The sequence below is a fragment of the Stegostoma tigrinum genome, chromosome 17 (assembly GCF_030684315.1).
Source record: "Stegostoma tigrinum isolate sSteTig4 chromosome 17, sSteTig4.hap1, whole genome shotgun sequence".
NCBI lineage: Eukaryota > Metazoa > Chordata > Chondrichthyes > Orectolobiformes > Stegostomatidae > Stegostoma > Stegostoma tigrinum.
In genome coordinates this window covers 12,378,507-12,403,850 of record NC_081370.1, presented here as the reverse complement: position 1 = coordinate 12,403,850, position 25,344 = coordinate 12,378,507, and the positions used below count along the sequence as shown (strand labels likewise).

The following is a 25,344-nucleotide window of genomic DNA, read 5'->3' as shown; positions in this document are numbered from 1 at the left end:
GTTGATGATAGCTCAGCAGGTCTGGCAGCATCTGTGAAGAAAAAGAAACCAGAGTTAAGGTCTTGGGTCCGGTGACCCTTTATCAGAACAGTTCCGAGGCAGGGTCGCTGGACCCGAAATGTTGACTGATTTTTTTTCATCACAGATGTTGCCAGACCTGCTGGGCTTCCAGCAACTTCTGTTTTTGTTCCCGAATTACAACATCCACATTTCATTCTTTTTAATTTTACAAGGTTGAGTATGGCTCCTTCCCTTGTTGGACTAGCTACATATTGTTTTAAGAAACCCTCCTAGGCATACCTAACAAATTCTGGAAAAAAGGGGGTCTCAGTCAATACTGTAGAAGTTAATATCACTCACTTCAACAATCCTGTTTTTTCCACATCTTTCCATGATCTGCTTACATATCTGTTCCTCTCTCCCACTGACTGTTGGGAGGCCTATAACATAACTCCATCGTAGTGATCCGGATGTTTTTGTGTCTCATGCACAAGAGGTTACAGTCCCTGCAGGCTCAGTCATTAAGATGTTAAGTAGCAATTTGGTCTTCATTAGTTGGAGTTTATAAGTTTCGTTCAACGTGTACAGGGTATTGAGACTACACTGTATACAGTTTTGGTCCCTGTTTTTAATAAAGAATACACTGATATTGGAGGCAATTTAAAAGAGATTCACTAGGCTGATTCTTGGGATAAAGACAATGACTTATCAAGACTTAATAAACATTATTCTTTAAAATTTACAAGGTTGAGAAGTGATTTTATCTAAATACACAAGATTATGAGGGTCTTGACAAAGTAAATGTTGAGAAGATATTTCCACTGGTGGGAAAATCTCAAACTAAGAGACATAGCTAAAAAATATGAGCAAATATGTGGATTATTGGGATACTTTCTGGGGAAGGCGGGACCTGTACAAGAAGGACAGGTTGCACCTGAACTGGAAGGGCACCAATATCCTGGGCAGAAGGTTTGCTAGAGCTCTTTGGGAGGGTTTAAACTAGTTTGGCAGGGGGATAGGAACTGGAACTACAGGTCAGAGGATGGGGTAGCTGGTGTACAGGCAGATACACCATGTAGAAAGTCTGTGAAGAAGGATAGACAATTGATAGGGCAAAGTTGCAGTCAGTGCAACGGGTTGTAGTGTTTCTATCGTAAACTCAAGAGGTGTCAGGAATAAGGATGACAAATTTAGTGCATGGATCAGTACTTGGGGCTGTGATGTTGTGGCCATTACAGAGACTTGGATAACGCAGGGACAGGAATGGTTTTTTTTAAGATTAGATTAGGTTCCCTGCAGTGTGGAAATAGGCCCTTCAGCCCAACAAGTCCTCACTGCCACTTGAATCATCCACCCAGACCCATCCCCCTATAACCCACATACCCCTGAACACAGCGGGCAATTTAGCATTGCCGATCCACCTAGCCTGCACATCTTCGGACTGTGGGAGGAAACCCACGCAGACATGGGGAGAATGTGCAAACTCCACACGGACAGTCACCCGAGGCTGGAAGTGAACCCGGGTCCCTGCGCTGTGAAGCTGCAGTGCTAACCACTGAGCTACCGTGCCACCCTGGTCGTTGGATGTTCTGTTGGATGTTGGAGTTTAGACGTTTCAAAAGAAATAGGAAGGGAGGTAAAAGAGGTTAGGGAGTGGCATTGCTAATCAGTGATGGTATCACAGCTGAAGAAAGGGAGGTCATGGAGAAGGGTTTGTCTACTGAGTCAGTATGGGTGGAAGTCAGATACAGGAAAGGAGCAGTCACTTTATTAGGAGTTTTCTATAGACCCCCAATAGCAACAGAGACACTGAGGAACAGATTGGGATGCAGATTTCAGAAAGGTGCAGAAGTAATAGGGTTGTTGTCATGTTGTCAAGCCATTGGAATAAGGAACAAAGTTTGCAAGTCTCCAAGTTTGCAGATAATACTAAGTTGGGTGGGAGGGCGAACTGTGACAAGGAGTAGGAGATCCTTCACCATGGGTTGGATGAGTGGGCAAATCAATGGCAGATGCAGTACAATTTGGATAAATGTGAAGCTATTCACTTTGGAAGCAAAAACAAGGAAGTCAACTACTATTTGAATGACTGAAAATTTGGAAAGGGGAGTCTGCGGTGGGACCTGGGTGTCCTTGTGCACCAATTGCTGAAGGTGAGCATGCAGGTGCAGCAAATGGTAAAGAAGCCAAATGGCTTTCATGCAAGACGTTTTGAGTACAGGAGCAGGGATGTGTTGTTGCTGGAATATTGTATGTAATTTTGGTATCCTTTTCTGAAGAAGGATGTTCTTGCTTTCAAACAAAGAACAAAGAGAACAAAGAAACCTACAGCACAGGAATAGGCCCTTCGGCCCTTCAAGCCTGCACCGATCAAGATCCTCTGTCTAACCTGTCATCTATTTTCTACGGGTCTGTGTCCATTTGCTCCCTGCCCATCCATGTACCTGTCCAAATATATCTTAAAAGACGCTAACGTGTCTGCGTCTACCACCTCCGCTGGCAACGCGTTCCAGGCACCCACCACCCTCTGTGTAAAGAACTTTCCACGCATATCTCCCTTAAACTTTCCTCCTCTCACTTTGAACTCATGACCACTAGTAATTGACTCCCCCACTCTGGGAAAAAGCTTTTTGCTATCCACCCTGTCTATACCCCTCATGATTTTGTAGACCTCAATCAGGTCCCCCCTCAATCTCTGCCTTTCTAATGAAAATAATCCTAATCTACTCAACCTCTCTTCATAGCTAGCACCCTCCATACCAGGCAACATCCTGGTGAACCTCCTCTGCAACCTCTCCAAAGCAGCCACATCCTTTTGGTAATGTGGTGGCCAGAACTGTACACAGTACTCCAAATGTGGCCGAACCAATGTCCTATACAACTGCAACATGACCTGCCAACTCTTGTACTCAATACCCCACCCAATGAAGGAAAGCATGCCATATGCCTTCTTGACCACCCTATTGACCTGCGTTGTCACCTTCAGGGAACAATGAACCTGAACACTCAGATCTCTCTGATCATCAATTTTCCCTAGGACTTTTTCATTTACTGTATAGTTCGTCCTTGAATTTAATCTTCCAAAATGCATCACCTCGAATTTGCCCGGATTGAACTCCATCTGCCATTTATCTGCCCAACTCTCCAGCCTATCCATATTCTGCTGTAATCTCTGACAGTCCCCTTCACTATCAGCTACTCCACCAATCTTAGTGTCATCAACAAACTTGCTGATCAGACCACCTACACCTTCGTCCAGATCATTTACATATATCACAAACAACAGTGGTCCCAGCACATAACCCTGTGGAACACCACTGGTCACAGGTCTCCAATTTGAGAAACTCCCCTCTACTACTACCCTCTGTCTCCTGTTGCCTAGCCAGTTTTTTTATCCATCTAGCTAGCACACCCTGGATCCCATGCAACGTCACTTTCTCCACCAGCCTGCCGTGGGGAACCTTATCAAATGCCTTACTGAAGTCCATGTATATGACATCTACAGCCTTTCCCTCATCAATCAACTTTGTCACGTCCTCAAAGAATTCTATTAAGTTAGTAAGACATGACCTTCCCTGCACAAAACCACGTTGCCTATCACTGATAAGCCCATGTTCTTCCAAATGGGAATAGATCCTATCCCTCAGTATCTCAGTAATTCGAGGGGGTATGGCCAAGGTTTATCAGGCTGATGCCGGGTCTAATGCATGAGGAAAGATTGACTAGATTGCAATTGTTTTCACCAGAGTTCAGAGGTGGACGGTTGGGGGGTGGGGGTGGAATCTCATAGAGACTTATAAAATTCTAACAACTAGAGAGGGTAGATGCTCGATGGTGGGTCTGTCAAGAACCCAGGGTCACAGTATGAGGATTCAGGGTAGACAATTTAGGATGGAGATGAACAGGCATTTATTCACCCAAAGAATGGTGAGCCTGTGGAATTGATTACCACAGGAAGTAGCTGATGCCAAAGCATTGAATGCATGCAAGGGACACTTGGGGTGAATGGCAACAAAGGTTATGGGGAGAAAACAGAATTAGGCTATTGAGTTGGACGATCAGCCATGACCGTGAAGAATGGTGGAGCAGATTTGAAGGGCTGAATGGCCTCCTCCTGCTCCTATCTTCTGTGTTTCCATTTTTCTGTGTTCACTGTTCTAATCCCATGTTCCAGCACTTAAAACTGAGAGGGAGTTCTGGTCAAACTTAAATCCTACATCCAATCCACTTCATAATTGAGGGGGTTTAGTCAGTCATTCTCACGTGGGACACTTAAGAGAATGAAGAAATTATTATTGGCAACTGAATAGTGACAATTACACACAGAGTTTGGGAACAATTCAATGAATGCCCTTGAATTAGATTTGCTCTTTATCTCAACCCGGTGCAATGAAACAGAAATGTCATAATTCCAACTACAAGTTCATCTCATATTGATTTTGAGATGGCGAAATTGTTGTCGCGTTTACTCCCAAATCCTGTGATGGGAGTATCAGTGACTGTTTTACGTAAGTAATGTGCAAGGCTGCTCTGCCACTAAATGGAAACATCTCCCATTGTCTTACACTTTCTTAACATTTGTACTCAATGTTTCTCAATATTCATGACTAATTTTTTCTCATTCTGATGATTAACACTACTTACTACCGGGCTATAGCTCTAATTGTCACTCTAATAAAAACAGAACTGCAATTCACATACTTATTTCCACAATGAGTTTTCTCCCAGATCCAAATCTGTGATACAGAAATATACAGCACAGAAACAGACCCTTCAATCCATCTCATCCATGCCAACCAGATATCCTAAATACCTCTTGTTTCATTTGCCAGCATTTGCCCACATCCCTCTAAACTTTTCCTATTCTTATACCCATCCAGATGTCTTTGAAATATTGTAATTGTACCAGTCTCCATCACTTCCTCTTGCAGGTTATTCCATACACTCACAACCCTCCGTGTGAAGAACTTGCCTCTTAGATCCCTTTTAAATTTTTCATCTCTCATATTAAAACTGTACCCTCTAATTTTGGACTCCCCTAAAAATGGCCTAGCTAATGTCCTCTACAGCCACAACATGGCCTCCCAACTCATAATCAATACACTGACCAATAAAGGCAAGCCTTCTTCACTATCTACCTGCGACTCCACTTTCAAGGAACTGCACACTCCAAGGTCTCGTTGTTCAGCAACACTCTGCAAAATCATACCATTAAGTGCATAAGTCTTGCCCTGATTTGCCTTACCAAAATGCAGTACTTCACATTTATCTAAATTAAATGCATCTGCCACTCCTTGGCCCATTGGCCCATCTGATCAAGATCCTACTGTCTTCTGAGGTAATCTTCCTTCACTATCCACTGCATCTCCAATTTTGGTGTCACCTGCAAACTTACTCACCATACCTTTTATATTCACATCCAAATCACATACCTAAGTGACAAAAAGCAGCAGACGCAACACCCATCCTTGTGGCACACCGCTGGACACAGGCCTCTGGTCTGAAAAGCAACCCTCCAACTCCACCGACTGTCTTGTACCTTTGAGCCAGTTCTGTTTCCAAATGGATAGTTCTCCCTCTACTTCTGTCTGCTTGCAAGCATTATTTCTACAGAACTACTTCCTAGTGCAGAAACTACCTTTACTCAATGCTACAGGTACACATTACTGACCAAATGAGCCACACTTTCAGCTCACCAATATTCTATTGTTGAGACGAACTGAATACTGCACATCACCAACCTCAGTCATACCTATCTCAAGTTCAGCTTCATCTGTTAGCTGGTGAGTTAGTTTTTTTTAGACAGGTATGTTATTAACAAGCACCAGACATTGCACTTTTTTTATTTCAGTCAAATCAGTTTTGACTCAATCTATTTCACACATGAATACAATTTAAAGCACTCATTCAAACTTTTTTTAAAGCTTTTAAGGTATACAGAATCCATAACTTTCCGAGGCAGTGCATTCTAGGTTTGCATGACCCACTGAATGAAAAAGTGTTTATCCCAAATATCCTCTGAAACTTCGGCCCCTTATCCTAAAGTGATGCTGTCTCGTGATTGACCCCTCAATCAAGGGGAACTGTTGCTCTCTATTCACCCTGTCCATACCCTCATAATCTTATACAAAACAATCATGTCCCCTCTGCTCCAAAGAAAACAATCCAAGCCAATCCAGTCTCTCCTTTTGGCTCAATTTTTCAATACCAGGCAACATCCTGGGCAACATCCCCTGTACCTCCTTGAGTGCTATTACATGCTTCCTGTAGTGAAGTGACCAGAACTGCACACAGTACCCCAGCTGCAGCCTGATCAACACCCTGTACAACTGCAACATTATCTCCTTGCTCGCATACTGTATGCCATAACTCATGAATGCAAGTGTCCCATATGCTTTCTTAATTATCTTCCTCACATGGTCTGCCAACTTCCGGAATCTGTGAATAATTACCCCAAGATTCCTCTGTTCATCTGAGCTACCAAGTATCCTGAAATTCATTAAATACATTAAAACCTTTACAAAAATGATATCTTGTTTCTTGTTCAAATGTACATCACTTGCCCTTTATCAGGGTTAAAGATCATCTGCTCCTTGTCTGCCCTCCCAACCAACACATCAACCTCCTGTAACCTACGACCGTCTTCTTTACTCTCATCTTGATGTTGTCGGCACATTCGCTTAACATTCCTTTACATTTTTATTTAATCAAAATGTGTTATCGGCTTGTGAAAATGAAAACAATTTAATTGTTTACTTGGAGAAACTATCACTGACTTTGGAACTGGGATTGACGATGAGTTTGGTTGCAGGTCCAAAAACTATTTTGGCGTAACTCCTAGAACTCAAACAGTAATTTGTTACTTCATGAGAACTGAGCACAGTACCAGCTCCCAATCCATCAATTCTGTTTTATTCTCACTGTCTTTTTTAAAACTTAACTGGCTCCAAGGTACAAGACAGAGGAAGGTGTTGGAGGATTGCTTTTCAGACTGGAGGCCTGTGACCAGAGGTGTGTCACAAGGTTCGGTGCTGCATCCACTGCTTTTCGCCATTTATATAAATGATTTTTTGTGTGAATGTAGGAGGTAAGGTTACTAGGTTTTGAGGTAAAACCACTTTAGAAGTGTATTGGACAGTGAAGAAGGTTACCTGACAGTACAACAGGACCTTGATCAGATGGGTCTATAGCCCAAAGTGTGGCTGATGGAGATTAATTTAGATAAACGTGAGGTGCTGCGTTTTGGAAAAGGCAAAGCAGGGCGGGACTTGCACGCTTAATGGTAAGGTCCTGGGGAGTGTTGTTGATCAAAGAGACCTTGGAGTGCAGGTTCATAATTCCTTGAAAGTGGAATTGCAGGTAGAAATGATAGCAAAGGTGGTGTTTGGAATGCTTACCTTTGTTGGTCACTGCATTGCGTATAAGCTTTGGGAGGCCATGTTGCAGCCTACAGGACATTGGATAGAGATAGTAGGAACTGCAGATGCTGGAGAATCTGAGATAACAATGTGTAGAGCTGGATGAACACAGCAGGCCAAGCAGCATCAGAGGAGCAGGAAGGCTGACATTTCCGGCCTAGACCCTTCTTCAGTCTAGGCTGTGTTCATCCAGCTCTACATCTTGTTATCTAGGGCAGTGGATAGATCACTTTTGGACTACTGAGTGCAGTTCTGGTCACCTTGCTATGGGAAGATTGTTGTTAAACTTGAAAGGATTCAGAAAACCTTTACAAAAATGATGCCAGGATTGGAGGGTTTCAGCTATGGGGAGAAGGTGAATAGACTGGGGCTATTTGGAGTGTCAGAGGCTGAGACATGACTTTATAGAGGTTTATAAAATCATGACAGTCCTGGAGACTGTAAATAGACAAGGTATTTACTCCGCAGTGGAGTGGGGGGGAGGCACAGTTTAAGTGACAGGGCAAAGATTTAAAAGAGACTCTCGTGTCAACTTCTTCACGCAGATGGTATTGGGTTTATGGAATAAGCTGCCAGAGGAAGTGATGGAGGTGGGTATAATTACAATATTTAAAAGACATCTGGATGGGTATATGCACAGGAAGGATTTTGGGGGACAGGTGCCAAATGCTGGCAATCAGGGCCAGATTTATTTAGCATACCTGGTCAGCATGAATGAGTTGAACTGAAGGATGTGTTTCTGTGCAGCATATCTCTATGACTCTACATGATACAACCATCTAACTGTGCCTACAATACTAGGCATTACTGTTATGATTGATTCTCAAAGAGATTTGTGATATTTTTCCATCGAAATACCACATTAATACCACCCGACAGTTAGTTGGGTCCCAGTTCCAAAAATTAGATTCCTTGTTCTCACATCCACACAGCCTTAATCTGCCTCCCAAAAACTATAAAGGTAGGTATTATTTCTGTTGTTGTTGGCTGGCTTTGAAAAACAGACACCTGATGAGCACACATCTATTCACCTCACGCTTTCATTCTGTCCATCTGCACGAATCAAGTATATTTTCATACTTCTGACTCATATTTAGGTATGTGGCCAAATTGAGGAATTGGTGCTGATCAACAAAAATCAGCTCTCAGGCCACAATATCTCTTTGGTGTTCTGAAATTAAGTTTAACGTTGAGTATTTATATTGAAATAATTTACACCACAGTTTCTCAGTCCACTTTGCCTACTTCCTAATTAATGCCCCCCACATCAAGCCTGGACCCTTTTTTTCTATACAGGCTATTTCACTAAAACTGTCACCTTGATTGAGGGACAAACTCAGTGTCCCTTCAAATCTACACACCTCATTTTGCAGATGGTAGCCAGTGCTCATTATTGTAGCAAGATACATGCTTGATAAACAAATGAGATAAATATGTTGCAAATTCAAGATTAACACTTTAGAGATATTAGTGAAATTATTTTAGTCACTGCCCACAAACATACCGTGGCTCCACAGTCAATTTTGTCCCCTCTCCAAAGATAAGCTTCTTCTCCAATCCAACATTCATACAACACTACATTGCTTTGAAAAGTCCCACTTTCCTGATTCATTCTATCAATTTCAGCTCCTTCTGAAAGTTCATCTCATGAAAGAAACACACCCCAATATAATACTAACACAGATAGTGGGTAAGTTTATAAAATGACCATTGACGTGAATCAGGTGGAGCTGCTTTATGTTCATTCTACTTACAACTCCAGATCCCCCTCTGCATTAAATAGCTAAGGATTCTGACCTGGGTCTGGAATTGCTTCCTGCTTGCACCGGTAGCTGCTATACTCCCCTCAGTTATTTACCCGATGAACATCCTGGAAGACGCATGTCCAAGGGTGATAGATGTCAATCAAATCATGCACCTCCTCCCCCACCAATTCTGGACTGAAGGCATGAACCAAGTTATGATTTGTCCCTTTCCAATTTTAGTCAGGTGTCTCATCTTGGAATGCACCCAAGCATTGGTCTTCATTTCTCAGGGAATATTAATCATGTTGCAATTTGCTGAAACTATCTTGCATCATGGGGTAAAATGAAGATTTCCCATGTGAAAAATATTCCCTTTCAAAATTCTCATGTCTGCGGCTCCCAGGTTTGGTCACCATGCACAAGTGAACAATCTACTACTCTTTTTCAAAACTCTTAATATTTGAGACCTCTGTTTCCATCACTCCACATTTTTAAAAACTCCAATGAGCATAAACTCAAACTGATTATTGTCTCATAAGACAGTCCCTTCATACCCGAGATCATCCCAGCGAACCTTTCTGGATTGTCTCCTTTGCCAGTAAATCTTCTCTTAGGTAAGGAGCTGTGGTCTCACTAGTTCTGTGTACAGTTTTAGGAAAATGTCCTTATTTTAATACTGCATTCCCTTTGAAATAAAGGCCAACATTCCACTCGCCGTCCTTATTAGCTACTGAACTGGTATACTAGCATTCTTATGCAGTGAATTCAAAATCTCTCTGTGCCATAGATTTCCACAGTCCACTTCCTGCCAACGAGCATAATCTTATTTTTATATATTCTATTTGCCAAGTTTTTTTGCCCATTCAGCTAACCTTTGTATATCCCTCTGCAGACTTTTTACCCATTCTCACCACTTGAGTTTTCACCTAGGTTTGTGTCATCTGTAAACTTGCTGATAGCAAATTCATTTTTGTCATCCAAGTTGTTAATATACATAATAAAAATTAATAGACAACTGTGGCTCCAGCACAGATCCACGTGACACTTAGGGAAGCACAATGGCTCAATGGTCAGCACTGCTGTCTCACAGTGTCAGAGACCCAGGCTCAATTCCATCTTCAGGCAACTGTCTGTGTGGAGTCTGCACATTCTCCCCACATCCGTGTGGGCTTCTGTGGATTGGCCATGCTAAATTGCCTATAATGTCCAAGGTTGTGTAAATTAGGTGGATTAGCCATGGAAAATGTAGGGTTACAAGGAAAGTTAGGGGGATGGGACTGGATGGGATGCTCTGTAGAGGGGCAATGTGGACTTGTTGGGCTAAATGGCCTGTTCCCACACTGTAGGGATTCTATGATTCTGTTCAGAACATAGAACATAGAAAAGTACAGCACAGTACAGGCCCTTCGGCCCACCATGTTGTGCCATGGTTATAGGCTGCCATCCTGAAAGTACCCCCTTCACCTGAATTCTGTCTCCTATTACTTAGCCAATCTTCTATCCATGCTAATATACTATTCCCAGTACCATGGGCTCATGTCTTATTAAGTAGCATTATGTTCAGTACGATACTGAACACTTTTTACATCCACCCTGCTTGTTACCTCCTGAAAGAATTCTAATACATTTGCGAAACACAATTTTCTCTTCATGAAGTCACGCTGACTCTGCTTAATCACATTTTGTACTTCTAAACGCTCTGCTATTACATCCTTTAAAATACTTCAGCAGTATCCAAAGCGGTTCACCAACAGGTCTGTAGTTAGCTGTTTCTTTTCGCCCCTCTTTATTTGCAGTTTTTTAATTCTTTGCAATTTTTTTCCAGAATCTAAGGATTCTTGAAAGATTACTACCAGTGCATCCATTACGTCTGTAGCTATAACTTAAAATATCCTTGAATGCAATCCATCAGGTCCAGGGAGTTTAGCAATTTTTAGGCCTGTTAGTTTTATGAGCACATTTTCATTAGTGATATTGTTTACACTTCCCCTCCCACCTCCCCTGAACCTTTAGTTGTGTGGTCAAAACTATTTCAAAGACTGTATCCTTATTAATGAGGAGCTAGTAAAACAATTATCAGACAGTTTGAGAACAAGACTCAAAACAGCTGTAAGTCAGAGTACTTACCATTTGAAAGGTTCACCTGAAATCCAACCTCTTTGATATTCAACTCGAATATAACACAACTACATTTCTTGAATCCTTCTCTTCACTTCAACTTTAAGGTATCAAATCTGTTCCAGAAACTATAAACATGCCACAATGGAGTCCAGGAATTGTAAATTAGAGCCAGAGTTAACTGTTATCTGTAAAAGCACACTTTATTTGTATCTAATCTTTGTGTATATTAGTGTGGTGTCAGATAGATACAGTGCACGATTGTGCATTAATTTGTGGTAAGTTTAACAAAATAAATAACATTTATTTTTAAACTCAAGACTTTGTTGATTAATTAATGAATTGGAATACGCCAAGAATAAATAAAGACAAACCACTTTCACACAAAGCAGACTGACCGCACGCAGTCTGTCAGTGACACATTCTATTGCTTATGGTGTTAGGCTAGGTATTTAATGGATTAAAGCTTTGCGATGCTCAGATGGTTTGTCTCAAAAGGAGAGCTTGTACTACGCTGATCTTGAATGAAATGCCCTGATGCTGGCCCAGCAAAGGAACTGAAATTTGGCCAGTATCGCTCTCTGGGCAAACAGAAAGAACTCAATCCTTTTCTACAGAAAGGTGTCAATCCCAAACATGATCAATTGCATTCCCTATAACACATCCTTAACAATTCCAAGGAAGAAACACTGACATGTGAACATATATAAAATGCAGTCTAAGTGCGAGATCAATTTTAAGGGAAAGGAGCGTATGATCTTCAGAAAAATAACGGTAACTGAACACTACACGGAGTTAAACAGAGTCTCTGCATCTGGTTGCAACCACAGCTTTAGGCTTCCTCCTAGCATATTGGAAACTCTGATTACATGGCTGGGAAACCGTTCAGACCTTTCAGCAAAATAACATGAAGAATTGGAAATTGAGAAGTCACGAAATGCTAAACCAGTCCAAAATCATTCTGCCCACCATTCAAAACAAAGAGCAGGAAAGTTCTCCCTAGTATCTGGGGATTGCGATCTCACCGCCATTCCAATAGCAGCCCAGAAACAGGCCACTTAGTTGTACTGGCCTCTGTTCTGATGAGAGGTCATTGATCTGAAAAGTTATTCCATTGATTTTCACTGATGTTGCCCTGCTGAATATTTGCAACATATTCTACCTTTCAATTTAGCCTTCTCTTCCATCTGCATCATCTCAACTCATTACTACCTCAAATACCCATCATCATACATCAGAAATCTGAAGAAAAGACTATAAATTAAATTAAAATATAAGAAAACATTACAAAATGCTGTCAACGGCCTCAGCTAGAATAGTAATCCCAATTCTGACCAGTGCGCTCCAGGATTAAGTCTGAAAAAAGACACAGAAGAGTCACACTGTCATGGAGCAGATCTTTCAGTTAAGTGAGAAAGATGAAAACAGAGATTGTTCTCCTTTTAGTGAAGAATATTATGGGGAGATAGGTTAGGACTGTTCACAATCATAACTGGTGTTGACAGAATAAAGACAGAAGCTGTTTCTACTTGCAGAAGGAGGGCTTTAGGCAGCATTGTAGTAGAATTATCACCAGAAAAGTAAACTAGGTGCCCAAACAAATACTCTGCGACACTGTTACAAATCTCATCACAACACATGATAAACTCTAAATTCAATAAAATCTGAAATTGAAGCAAATCAATCATAGATTGCAGTAAAAACTTATCTAATTCATTACATCTGTCCTTCCCTGATCTTGCCTACAAATGACTCCAGATTCATTGTAATGTGGTTGACTCTTACCTACTTTCACAAATGACCAAGTATCATACTGGCACATGTAAAGAAGGGACTTAAACCAGATAGGCCCAGTAGCATTGAACAAGGTACCAGAGTGATAGAAGCAAACATAGCAGCGCTTGCCCTGCAAACTTCTCCTTACTTACATCTAGGGGCTCTTGTCAAAACTGGCAGCGCTGTCAGCTAGATAGCCAAACCACAGCCTGACTATCATACTCATGAAATCATTCCTTACAGTACAGACAGTGTCTGTGGTATGCTCTCAGGAAGCTGGGAGTCTTCAACATTGACTTCAACCTTTAGACCAGAAATAAGTCAAACAGGGGCAAGGAAACTGTCCGATTGCCACATACCATCTTCCCTCGGCTGATTAATCAGTGCTCCTCCATGTTGAGCAACACCTGGAGGAAGCATAGAGGGTGGCAAGGGCACAAAACGTACTCTGGGTGGGGGATTCCAATGCCTCCACCAAGAGTGGCTCGACAGCAGCACTACTGATTGAACCAGTTGGGTCCTAAGAAACATTGCTCCTAGACTGGGTATGCAGAAGGTGGTGAGGAAACCAATAAGACAGACAGTACAGTCTACGACAGTATCTCTAAGAATGACCACTGCATAGTCTTTGCAGAGACAAAGTCCCACTTTCACATTGAGAATAACCTTCAACATGCTGTGTGGCACTATCACTTCGTTAAATGAAACAGGCTTCAAACAGATCTAGCAACACAAGATTAGGCATTCGTGAAGTGTTGTGTGTCATCAACAGCAGCAGATTCATACTCCAACACAATCTTCAATCTCTTAGCCCCACTCCACCATTACCATCAAGCCAGAGGGTCAACCCTGGTTCAATGAAAAGTGCAGAAAGGCATGCCTAAAAATTAAGTGCCAACCTAGTAAAGCAACAACACAGGGATGGCTTGTTTAACAAACACACATCCAAACAGCAAGCAACAGACAGAGCTAAGCAATCCCATAACCAATGGATCAGATCAGAGTTCTGCAATCCCTCCGCAATCAGCCATGAATGGTGGTGGACAACTAAACAACTTGCTGGATAAGGTGCCTGTACAAATATCCCCATCCTCAATGATTGTACAGCCCAACATGTCAGTGCAAAAGACAAGGCTGAAGCATTCACGCCAATCTTCATTGTGGATGATCCAAATCAGCCTCCTGCAGCAGTGCTCACAGCATCAGACAGATACCAGTCTTCAGCTAATTCAAATCACTTCACATGATATTAAAGAACTGTTGGAGACACTGGATACTTAAAAGGCTATGGGGTCTGACATCATTCTGGCAACAATACTCAAGATGTGTGCTCCAGAACTTGCTGCTCTGAGTCAAGCTCTTCCAGTATAGCTAAAACATTGGCATCTACCCAAAAGTGTGGAAAATTGTCCAGGAATCCTGCCCACAAAAAGCAGGACAAATCTAACGAAGACAATTCATGCTCTATCAACCCACTTGTTATTATTAGTAAATTGATTAAAGGAATTATCAGCATGTACCACATGTCAGCACTGTTGAGTAGGAAACTGCTCATTGATATTCAATTTGGCAAGGGCACTCAGCCTCTGGATTCTTTATAACTTTAAACATGGCTAAAAGAGCTGAATTCCAGAGGAGTGAAGAGAGTGGCCTTGTATTAAGGAGCCTGAGCAAAACAAAAATCAATGTAAATCGGGGGGTTGGAGGGGGGAAAGAGTGCACTGGTAAAATCCTTACAAAGAAAGTTAGTTGTGGTTGTTGGGAGTCAGCCATGTCAGCTCAAAGATGTCACTGCAGGAATTACTCAGGGTGGCGTCCTAGGCCCAACCAGATCTCAGCTGCTTCATCAACGACTTTTACTACAACAGAAGTGGGGATCTTCATTGATGAGTACACAACGTTCATCACCAGCGGCAACTCTTCAGATAATAAGGCAGCCCATATCTAAATGCAACAAGAGATGGACAACATCCAGGATTGGGCTGAAATGGGGCAACTAACATTTGCGCCAAGCAACTGCTAGGCAATCGCTGACCCTCCAGCTTACTGACCCCCACCCCGGGCCTCGCTGACCCTCCAGCTTACTGACCCCCACCCCGGCCCTCCCTGACCCTCCAGCTTACTGACCCCCACCCCGGCCCTCCCTGACCCTCCAGCTTACTGACCCCCACCCCGGCCCTCCCTGACCCTCCAGCTTACTGACCCCCACCCCGGCCCTCCCTGACCCTCCAGCTTACTGACCCCCACCCCGGCCCTCCCTGACCCTCCAGCTTACTGACCCCCACCCCGGCCCTCTCTGACCCTCCAGCTTACTGACCCCCACCCCGGCCCTCGCTGACCTCCAGCTTACTGACACCCCCGCCCATCACTGACCCTCCAGCTTACTGACCCCCCTACCCCTCACTGACCCTCCAGCTTTCTGATCTCCCCCCCCCCCCCCCAACCCCTCACTGGCCCTCCAGCTTACTGACACCCCTGCCCGTACTGGGCCTCCAGATTACTAACTCTCACTTGTCTTTCTGGCATTCCTTCCAACAGAGGAAAAGGAAGTGGGTTCCACTCCTACTTGTGCTTTTTATACGTCCCCTCACAATTCCAACTCCAGTTTAAAATGCCTGCAGCATGCACATCGCTTCACTGGTGAAACTCACTGGCAACTCACAAGCCAATGTTATGGGCAGACAGACTTTTAAATAGCCTCCTGGGACAAATAGGATTCCTTTGTGTCTCCGCCAGAACTTACCTGGCCAACATCATTACCCACTGGCACAAGAATACAATACCTGCCTGGCTGTGACTTACATTTAACTTCAGAATATTTCACAATACATTACACTTCATTCGTAATCATTTGTTGAAACACATTTGAGAGTTTCACATCCTGCCACTCCCCTTGGCTAGCTTTAATGAGACTTGTGTGTTCTCTCTTCACTGAATGCTTATATTAGTGCCGAACCCTTTCCTCCCCACTCTGTTGGACATGGCTGAATTTGTTCTACATGTTATGAAGTCTATTGCTGAGACCACCCTCAATGGTGGGGAAATGAAAGTTATTGATGAAATTAAAGCTCTATAAGGACTCTGTGAGCCAAATGGCAAGGCATTCCTGTATTTGGATAGTACTGACCACATCCCGTCCCTTTTCTTACCTTGACTGACTGTCCACTACCACATCCAGGTCTTCGTACTTCACTCCTCCATGTCCCTGACCCTAATCCATCCTATCCCTTTGCCCTCCCCTTGTCAAGTCACTCTTGCCCACGCTGAGCCACGCTGCAAGCTGCTACCTCCCTCCCTCATGGTGAACAAAAGGTGCTAAGCTCAGAGGTAAACAGCACAAAGCTGCCCAGAGCACACCACCTCTACAAGGAGGTACGAAGTCCTGGTGTGTAGCTGTCTTTCTACTGGAGTGTACTCCAAGTCTTTAAGACGAAGAACAAAAGAAGGAATCATTCTTCCAGTACATAGTTACTCCTCCAGGTTTCGCCTTGGTGGCTCCCAGGGATTGTTTATCAAAGTAATGAACACCATCATCTGAGCTCTCAGTTTATACAGCAAAAAAAAGACAGTATGCATCTCCCATCCTAAAATGTTTCAATCTTACAGGTGTGTTTTTGCACAGCTTTCTGGTCCTCTGTGTGTTAGACAGTCCACATTCTGGAAGTCCCCACAAACAGACGTCTATCGTGTCCGACCACCGGACTGCACTCGAAGCACATGTCTACGGTACATGGCAGAAACATTTCCCACAGACATAGTCTCAGAGAGCATCTTTCTCTCTAAGATACAAACCCTCCCACCCTCACCCGGCTCCATCCATCCCTCCCTCCACTTCTCCCTCCCTTCCTCCTCTATCCAGAGGCATCTGCCTCCCCTCCTCCAATCTTCCAATTCTCACCCATGTGCGTACAGTACTGACTCCACTCTAATCAGCCTCTGTTCATCTCTCCTCCACCCACCTTCCCTCATTCTCTTCCTCCATCTCTCCTCAACACCTCTCTCTCTCCACCGGTCCACACCTCTTGACCTCACCACCATCTCTCGACATGTTCTAATCCTACAGTCCACTCCACTCGCAAACCTTAATCCCACTCTCCCCTCGTTCCTTCCCTCTCCCATCTCCGCTCCTTCCTCCTCTTCATCTCCTCCACTCGTGCTTTACTGCTCATCTCCTCCCTCTCACGCACACATCATCTCTTCTACCTTGTCTTGCTCCCCTCCCTGTCCTTGCCGCCCTTCACTCCCCTCCCCGCCATCCTCACCACTCTCCCCTCTCTGTCCTCCTCCTGTCCTCCCCTACCCACCACCTGTCCTTGTTGCTGTCCCCTCCCTGCCTCCCACAGGTCCTCACTGCCTCCCCTCCCTGCTCACTGCCCTCGCCAACCCTCCCCTTCCTCCACCCATCATCGCTGCCCCTCTCCGCCCTGCCCTCCACCCATCCTCGCCGGCCTGTCCTCCCCTCCTCATCCTCCACCCATTATGGCCACCCTCTCCTCCCCATCCACTCTCCTCATCCTTCCTCCGTTCCCCCCCGCTCTGCCCTGCTCAGTCCCCTGCCCCCTCCTTCTCCACTCCTCATCCGCTGCACCCCCTCTTTCCCTCCACAAGTTCTTTCTCTCATCCACCCCTCCTCCTCCTGTCCTCATCTATCTCTCATACCTTCTCCTCTCCTAATCGATCACTTCTCCTCTGCCTCTGCTCCATCTCTCCATTCCTCCTCCCACCCATCTACCTTTCCCCTCTACCAGTACCCAGCTACATCTCCCTCTTTTTTGAAATTTATTCATTTGTGGGATGTGGGCATCACTGGCTGGCCAGCATCTATTGCCCATCTCTAGTTTCCCTGGTGAAGGTGATGTGCAGCTACCTTCTCAAACAGCTGCTGTCCACCTGCTGTGGATTGACCCCACAATTCCAAGGGTGGGAATTCCAGAATTTTGACCCAATTTGAACAGTCCTTGGATAAGCAGTGAAGGAATGGTGGTATATTTCCAAGACAGGATGGTGAGTGGCTTAGAGAGGATGGCGGTGTTCCTATACATCTGCTGCCCTTTTCCTTCTAGATGGAAGTGGTCGTGGGTTCAGAAGGTGATATCTGGATGAAGAGGAGGGTGGCAATAGGGGATGAAAGACAGAGATTGGGAGAGAGAATGGGAGAGTGGGAGCGGGGAGGGAGGGAGGGAGATGGGGGAAGAGTGGGAGATGAGGGGAGGGAGAATGGGACAGTGGGAGATGTGGATGAGAGGATCTTTGATGAATTTGTGCAGTGATTCTTGTAGATGGTACATACTGCTGCTAGAGTATCAGTGGAGGAGGGAGTGGATGTTTGTGGTGCCAATCAAACAGACTGCTTTGTCCCCGATGGTGTCAAGCTTCTTGAGTGTTGTTGGGGCTGCATTCATCCGGGCAAGTGGGGAGTATTCCATCACACTCCTGACTTATGCCTTGTAGATGGCGGACAGTCTTCAAGGAGTCAGGAGGTGAGTTACTCGCCAAGTATTCTTAGCCTCTGACCTGCTCTTGTAGCCACTGTGTTTACGTGGTGAGTCCTGTTGAGTTTCTGGTCAATGATAACCCCCAGAATGTTAATCATGGGGGATTCAGTACTGGTAACACCACTGAAGGTCAAAGGGCAGTGGTTCAATTTTCTCTTATTGGTGATGATCATAGCCTGACATTTGTGTGCCACGAATGTCACTTGCCACCTGTCAGCCCAAGCCTGGATATTCTCCAGATCTTGTTGCATTTGAACATGGACTGCTTAGGTATCTGAGGAGTTGCAAACGGTGCTGAACACTATGCAATCATCCACTTTCTGACTTTATGATGGAGGGAAGGTCATTGAAGCAGCTGAATATGGTTGGACCAAGGGCACAACCCTGAGGAACTCCCGTAGCTGAGATGACATATCTCCAACAATCATCATGCTATGCGTCAGGAATGACTCCAACCAGTGGAAAGTTTGCCCCCGACACACTTGAATTCCAGTTTTGCTCGAGCTCCTTATTTCCGCACTCGGTCATGGAACCATAGGATGCCCACGGCGAAGAAACAGGTCATTTGGCTCAAAGAAGCCAGGCTGACCCTCTTCTCTACCACTCCTCCCAGACTCTTTCCCTCCCACCCCTCATCGACCTCTCTCCTCCTCCTCCTCCTCTCCCCACCCCCACATTCTCCCTCCTCCCATCCACATCTCCCACTCGCCCATTCTCCCTCCCCTCATCTCCTACTCTCCAATTCTCTCTTCCACTCTCCCTCTTTCATCCACCTTCCGCCGCCCCCGCGTTCGTCTCTTACCTTCATCCCTCAAATCTATCCGCTTCTCAGGACGCTCCTTCCTTCAATCCCGCACACTCACCAGATTGACAAAATGCAGTCTCCTTCCCTCCGCCGCCCACATCAAGCCGAGCGTCGCCAGGACGAGCAGCAGAGATCGACAACGGAGACTCGGCGTCTCGGAGCCGGCAGCCATGGAACACGAGTGTGGAGGAGGGGAGAACTGTGAAACCGCGAAGTGGATTCATAAACGGAAACAAGGGAATACGGTTGGTTGGGGGGTGGGGTCCGTGAAACCGCGAAGTGGATTCATAAACAGAAACAAGGGAATACGGTTGGTTGGGGGGTGGGGTCCGTGAAACCGACGCCCCGCCCCTATCAACCTTAAGGCGGGGCCTAGATACTGATGTCCCGCCCCTAACTACCGGGAGGCAAGGCCGAGAAACCCACGCCCCCGTCTCCCTAGCAATCAGGAGGTGGGGCCTAGAAAGGGACGCCGCGCCCCTAGCAGACAGGAGGTAGAGCCGGGAAACCGACGCCCTGCCCCTCGCAACCGGGAAGTGGGACCGAGAAACTGACGCCCCGCCCCTAGCAACTTTCTTGTGTGTGGGATGTTTGTTTTGTCATGTTTTGAAGCATTTGATATAAAGATAATGGCCACTGCAGGAAATCTCCTAACTCTCACAAAATAGCTGTAAATATCATTTGTGATGGAATAGTTCCATAACATATAAATGACCTGCTCCACCATTCAATAAAATTACTCTGCATGCCCCCAGCCCCAAATCCACTTTAATCCCTCGTTTGACAGGTTAATAGCTGCCTCTCGCCCAGTTATAGCTCAAGATGGAAGGGGTTTGGAAGAGATTTACTGGACAGTTGCCAGGTAAGGATGGTTTGAGTTTATAAGGAGAGAGTCAGATGTTGTTTAGCACAGTAACAGACCCTTTGGTCCAACACGTTCATGCCACCCAGATATGCTAAATTAATCCAGTCCCATTTACATAGAACATAGAACAATACAGGGCACAGCAGGCCCTTTGGCCCTCGATGTTGCACCGACCTGTGAACTAATCTAAGCCCATCCCCCGACATTCATATGCTTATCCAAGGACTGTTTAAATGCAGGGCGTTCCATGCCCTTACCACTCGCTGAGTAAAGAACCTGCCTCTGACGTGTCTTAAATCTATCACCCCTCAATTTGTAGCTATGACCCCTTGTACAAGCTGACGTCATCATCCTCGGAAAAAGACTCTCACTGTCCACCCTATCTAATCCACTGATCATCTTGTATGTCTCTATTAAATCCCTGTTAGCCTTCTTCTCTTAAATGAGAACAGACCCAAGCCCCTCAGCCTTTCCTCATAAGGCCTTCGCTCCAGAGCAGACAACATCCTGGTAAATCTCCTCTGCATCTTTTCCAATGCTTCCACATCCTTCCTGTAGTGGGGCAGCCAGAACTGCACGCAATATTCCAAGTGAGGCTGCACTAGCATTTTGTACAGTTGCAGCATGATATCATGGCTCTGGAACTCAATTCCTCTACCAATAAAACCTAACACACCGTAAGCCTTCTTAACAGCACTATCAACCTCGGTGGCAACTTTCAGGGATCTATGTACATGGACACTAAGATCCCTTTGCACATCCACACTACCAAGAATCTTTCCATTGACCCAGTATTCTGCCTTCCTATTATTCTTCCCAAAGTGAATCACCTCACATTTATCTGCATTGAACTCCATTTGCCACCTTTCAGCCCAATTCTGCAGTTTATCAAAATCTCCCTGCAACCTGCAACATTCTTCCACACTGTCCACCACTCCACCAACTTTAGTGCCACCGAAAACTTACTAACCCATCCACCTATGCCTGCATCCAAGTCATTTATAAAAATGACAAACAGCAGTGGTCCCAAAACAGATCCTTGAGGCGCACCACTTGTAACCGGACTCCAGGCTGCATATTTTCCATCAATCACCAAAACTGCCTTCTTACAGAAAGCCAGTTTCTAATCCAAACTGCTAAATCTCCCTCAATCCCATGCCTCCGTACTTTCCCCAGTAGCCTACCATGTGGAACTTTATCAAAGGCTTTACTGAAGTCCATGTACACCACGCCAACTGCCCTAGCCTCATCCACATGCTTGGTCACCTTATCAAAAAACTCAATGAGGTTTGTGAGACACGACCTGCCCTCGATGAATCCATGTTGACTATCTCCAATCAAATTGTTGCTTCCTAGATGATTATAAATCCTATCTCTTATAATCCTTTCCAAAATTTTTCCTACACCTACAACAGACGTAAGGCTCACAGGTCTATAATTACCTGCGTCATCTCTACTACCCTTCTTGAACAAGGGCACAACATTTGTAATCCTCCAGTCCTCTGGTACTAAACCTGTAGACAATGAGGACTCAAAGATCAAGGCCAAAGGCACCGCCACCTCCTCCCTAGCTTCCCAGAGAACCCTCGGAAAAATCCCATCCGGCCCAGGGGATTTATCTACCTTCACACCTTCTAGAATTGATAACACCTCCTCCTTACTAACCTCAATCCTTTCCATTATAGTAGCCCGTAACTCAGTCTTCTCCTCGACAATATTCTTCTTTTCCTGAGTGAAAACAGATGAGAAATATTCGTTTAGCACCTCTCCAATCTCCACAGGGTCCATTCACAACATTTCACTTCTGTCTTTGACTGGCCCTATTCCCACGCTAGTCACCCTCTTATTCCTCACATACCTATAGAAAGCTTTAGGGTTCTCCTTTATTCTACCTGCTACTGTCTGCTCATGTCCCCTCCTTGCTCTTCTTAACTCTCTCTTTAAATCCTTCCTAGCTAATCTGTAACTCTCCATCGCCTCATCTGAACCATCTCGTCTCATCGTCACATAAGCCTCCCTTTTCCGCTTGACAAGAGATACAATTTCTTTCGTAAACCACGGTTCCCTTACCTTATCATGTCCTCCCTGCCTGACAGGGACATACCTATCAAGGACACGCAATATCTGTTCCTTAAACCAGCTCTACATTTCGATTGTCCCCATCCCTTCTGCATTTTGCTACCTCATTCTATACCTCCTGACACTTGCCTAATCGCATTATAATTGCCCTTCCCCCATCTATAAATCTTGCCCTGTGGTATGTTCCTATTCCTTTCCATCGCTAAACTGAATGTAACTGAATTATGGTCATTCTCTCCAAAGTGCTCACCTATCACTAAATCAAACACCTGGCCTGGCTCATTACCAAGTACCAGATCCAGTGTGGCCGCCTCTCTCGTTGGCCCTTCGACATACTGTGTCAGGAAACAATCCTGCACACATTGGACAAAAACTGATCCATCCGATGTACTAGAGTTATAGCATTTCCAGTCAATGTTAGGGAAGTTAAAGTCTCCCATAATGACACCTTGTTCCTTTCACTCCTGCCCAGAATCGTTTTGCCAACCCTCTCCTCCACATCCCTGGAACTTTGCGGAGGCCTATAAAAAACTCCCAGCAATGTGACCTCTCCTCTCCTGTTTCTGACCTCAGCCCATACCACCTCAGTAGATGAGTCCTCGTCAAAAGTTCTTTCAGCCACCGTTATACTGTCCTTGACAAACAAAGCCACACCTCCCCCTTTTGACCACCTTCCCTGACCTTAATGAAAGATCTAAACCCTGGAACCTGCAACATCCATTCCTGACCCTGCTCTATCCATGTCTCCGAAATTGCCACAACATCGAAGTCCCAGGTACCTATCCATGCTGCAAACTCACCTACCTTATTCCGGATACTCCAGGCGTTGAAGTAGACACACTTCAAACCAGCTTGCTGTCTGCCAGCACACTCCTGTGACAGTGAGATCCTGTCCATGTCCTCCCTAATCTCTTGCTCCTGTGTACTGGAACTACACCTCAGTTTCCCATCCCCCTTCTGAGCTTGTTTAAATCCACCCGAATAGCACTAGCGAATTTCCCACCCAGGATATTAGTACCCCTCTGGTTCAAGTGGAGACCGTCCTGTTTGTAGAGGTCCCACCTTCCCCAGAATGAGCCCCAATTGTCCATGTACCTGAAGCCCTCCCTCCTGCACCATCCCTGCAGCCACGAGTTCAGCTGAAATCTCTCCCTGTTCTTTGCCTCGCTATCACATGGCACAGGTAACAAGCCAGAGATAACCACTCTGTTTGTTCTAGCTCTCGGCTTCCGCCTTAGCTCCCTGAAATCCTGCCTGACATTCCTATCCCTCTTTCTACCTATGTCGTTGGTACCAATGTGGACCACGACTTGGGGCTTCTCACCCTCTCCCTTTAGGACCCCAAAGACACGATGCGAGACATCATGGACCCTAGCACCTGGGAGGCAACACACCAAGCATAAGTCTCTTTCGTTCCCAAGAAACCTTCTCTCTGTCCCTCTAACTATTGAGTCTCCAATGACTCACCCTTCCTATACCCCCTTCCCTTCTGTGCAAGAGGGACAGACTCTGTGCCAGAGACCTGCGCCCCAGTGCATGCCCCTGGTAAGTCATCCCCCCCAACGGTATCCAAAACAGTATCCTTGTTTTTCAGGGGAACGATCACAGGGGATCCCTGCACTGACTGCTTTTTTCCCCCTTCTAACAGTTACCCAACTTTCTTCATGCTTAGGAGTAACTACTTCCCTGTAACTCTTGTCTATCACAGACTCTGCCTCCTGAATGATCCGAAGTTCATCTGGCTCCCGCTCCAGTTCCGTAACGCAGTGTTGGAGGAGCAAGAGTTGGGTGCACTTCCTGCAGATGTACTTGGATGAGACACTAATGGCATCCCTCACCTCAAACATCATGCGGGAGGAACATTCCTCTACCTGCACTGCTATCCCTGCTAGTCCCCTTATCAAAAAGTAAAAAAAAAGAAGCTTTCCTGATTTGTCCCTGGTGTATAAGGTTAGCGGAGGTGGATGGGTGGGAGGCCCTGTAAAGATCACTTATATAGCTGAGGGGATAAAAAAAAGTCCCTCCTTTCCCAGAAACCTCTGCTCTCCGAGATGCTGCTGCTGAAAACAGAAATTGAGGGCTCTGACTCTCGAGGTAAGCTCTTAAAGATTTAAAATCACTGACTCACCCCCTTCCCAACAGGACCCGGTCCAAGCTCCCGCTCGTGCTGCTGCTGAAAACAGAAATGGAGGGCTCCGACGCTCGAGGTAAGCTTTTAAAGATTTAAAATCACTGACTCACCCGCTTCCTGACAGGCCCCTGGTCCAAGCTCCCGCTTGTGCTGCTGCTGAAAACAGCACTTGACCCTTATCCCCCTAAACCCTTCCAATTCATGTACCCATCCAGATGCCTTTTAAATGTTACAATTGTACCAGCCTCCAGCACTCCTTGTGGCAGCTCATTCCATATACACACCACCCTCTGTGTGAAAAAGTTACTTAAGTCCTTTGTACATCCTTCCCCTCTCACTGAGGTGCCCTCTCGTCTTGGACTCCCCTACCCTGGGGAAAACACCTTGTCTATTCACCCTATCTATGCTCCTGATGATTTTATAAACCTCTGTAAGGTCACCCCTCAGCCTCCAACGCTCAGGGGAAATAGCCCCAGCCTATTCAGCCTCTCCCTATAAGTCAAACCCTCCATCCCTGGCAACATCTTTGTAAGATAACAAGGTGTAGAGCTGGATGCACATAGCAGGCCAAGCAGCATCAAAGGAGCAGGAAAGCTGACATTTCGGGACTGGACCCTTACATCCTTGTAAATCTTTTCTGAACCCTTTCAAGTTTCACAACATCCTTCCTACAGCACAGAGAGCAGAATTGAATGCAATATTCCAAAAATGACCCAACCAGTGTCCTGTACAGCCACAACATGACCTCCCAAATCCTATTCTCAATGCACTGACCAATAAAGGCAACTGTACCAAACACGTTCTTCACTATCCTGTCTGCCTGGGGCTCCAATTTCAAGGAGCTATGAAGCTGCATTTCAAGCAAGGTCTCTTTATTCAGCAACACTCCCCAGGACCATTAAGTGTATAAGT

The 25,344-nt window shown here is 45.2% G+C and overlaps 2 protein-coding genes across 9 annotated transcripts in view; one reads left to right on the top strand and one right to left on the bottom strand.

The window, feature by feature from the left end:
- The window catches only part of LOC125459217 (lysosomal acid phosphatase), a 106,122-nt gene extending 86,429 nt beyond the window's left edge, over window positions 1-19,693 (bottom strand). For 5 of the 6 annotated variants that reach the window (XR_007248985.2, XM_048545310.2, XM_048545312.2 and 2 more), the window contains exon 1: window positions 19,416-19,693. Coding sequence is in view for 5 of the 6 variants with exons in the window: in XM_048545310.2 (XP_048401267.1) it covers window positions 19,416-19,529 (114 nt within the window). In the remaining variant the exon portion in view is untranslated. Of the gene's footprint in view, window positions 1-19,354 lie in introns of all 6 variants that reach the window. The other variant, XM_048545314.2, reaches the window with a different exon arrangement.
- The window catches only part of nr1h3 (nuclear receptor subfamily 1, group H, member 3), a 116,142-nt gene continuing 110,064 nt past the window's right edge, over window positions 19,267-25,344 (top strand). For all 3 annotated transcript variants that reach the window (XM_059651969.1, XM_059651968.1, XM_059651967.1), the window contains exons 1-2: window positions 19,267-19,602; window positions 24,444-24,508. In XM_059651969.1, the coding sequence (XP_059507952.1) occupies window positions 24,487-24,508 (22 nt within the window). In that variant the 5' untranslated portion in view covers window positions 19,267-19,602; window positions 24,444-24,486. The remainder of the gene's footprint in view (window positions 19,603-24,443; window positions 24,509-25,344) is intronic.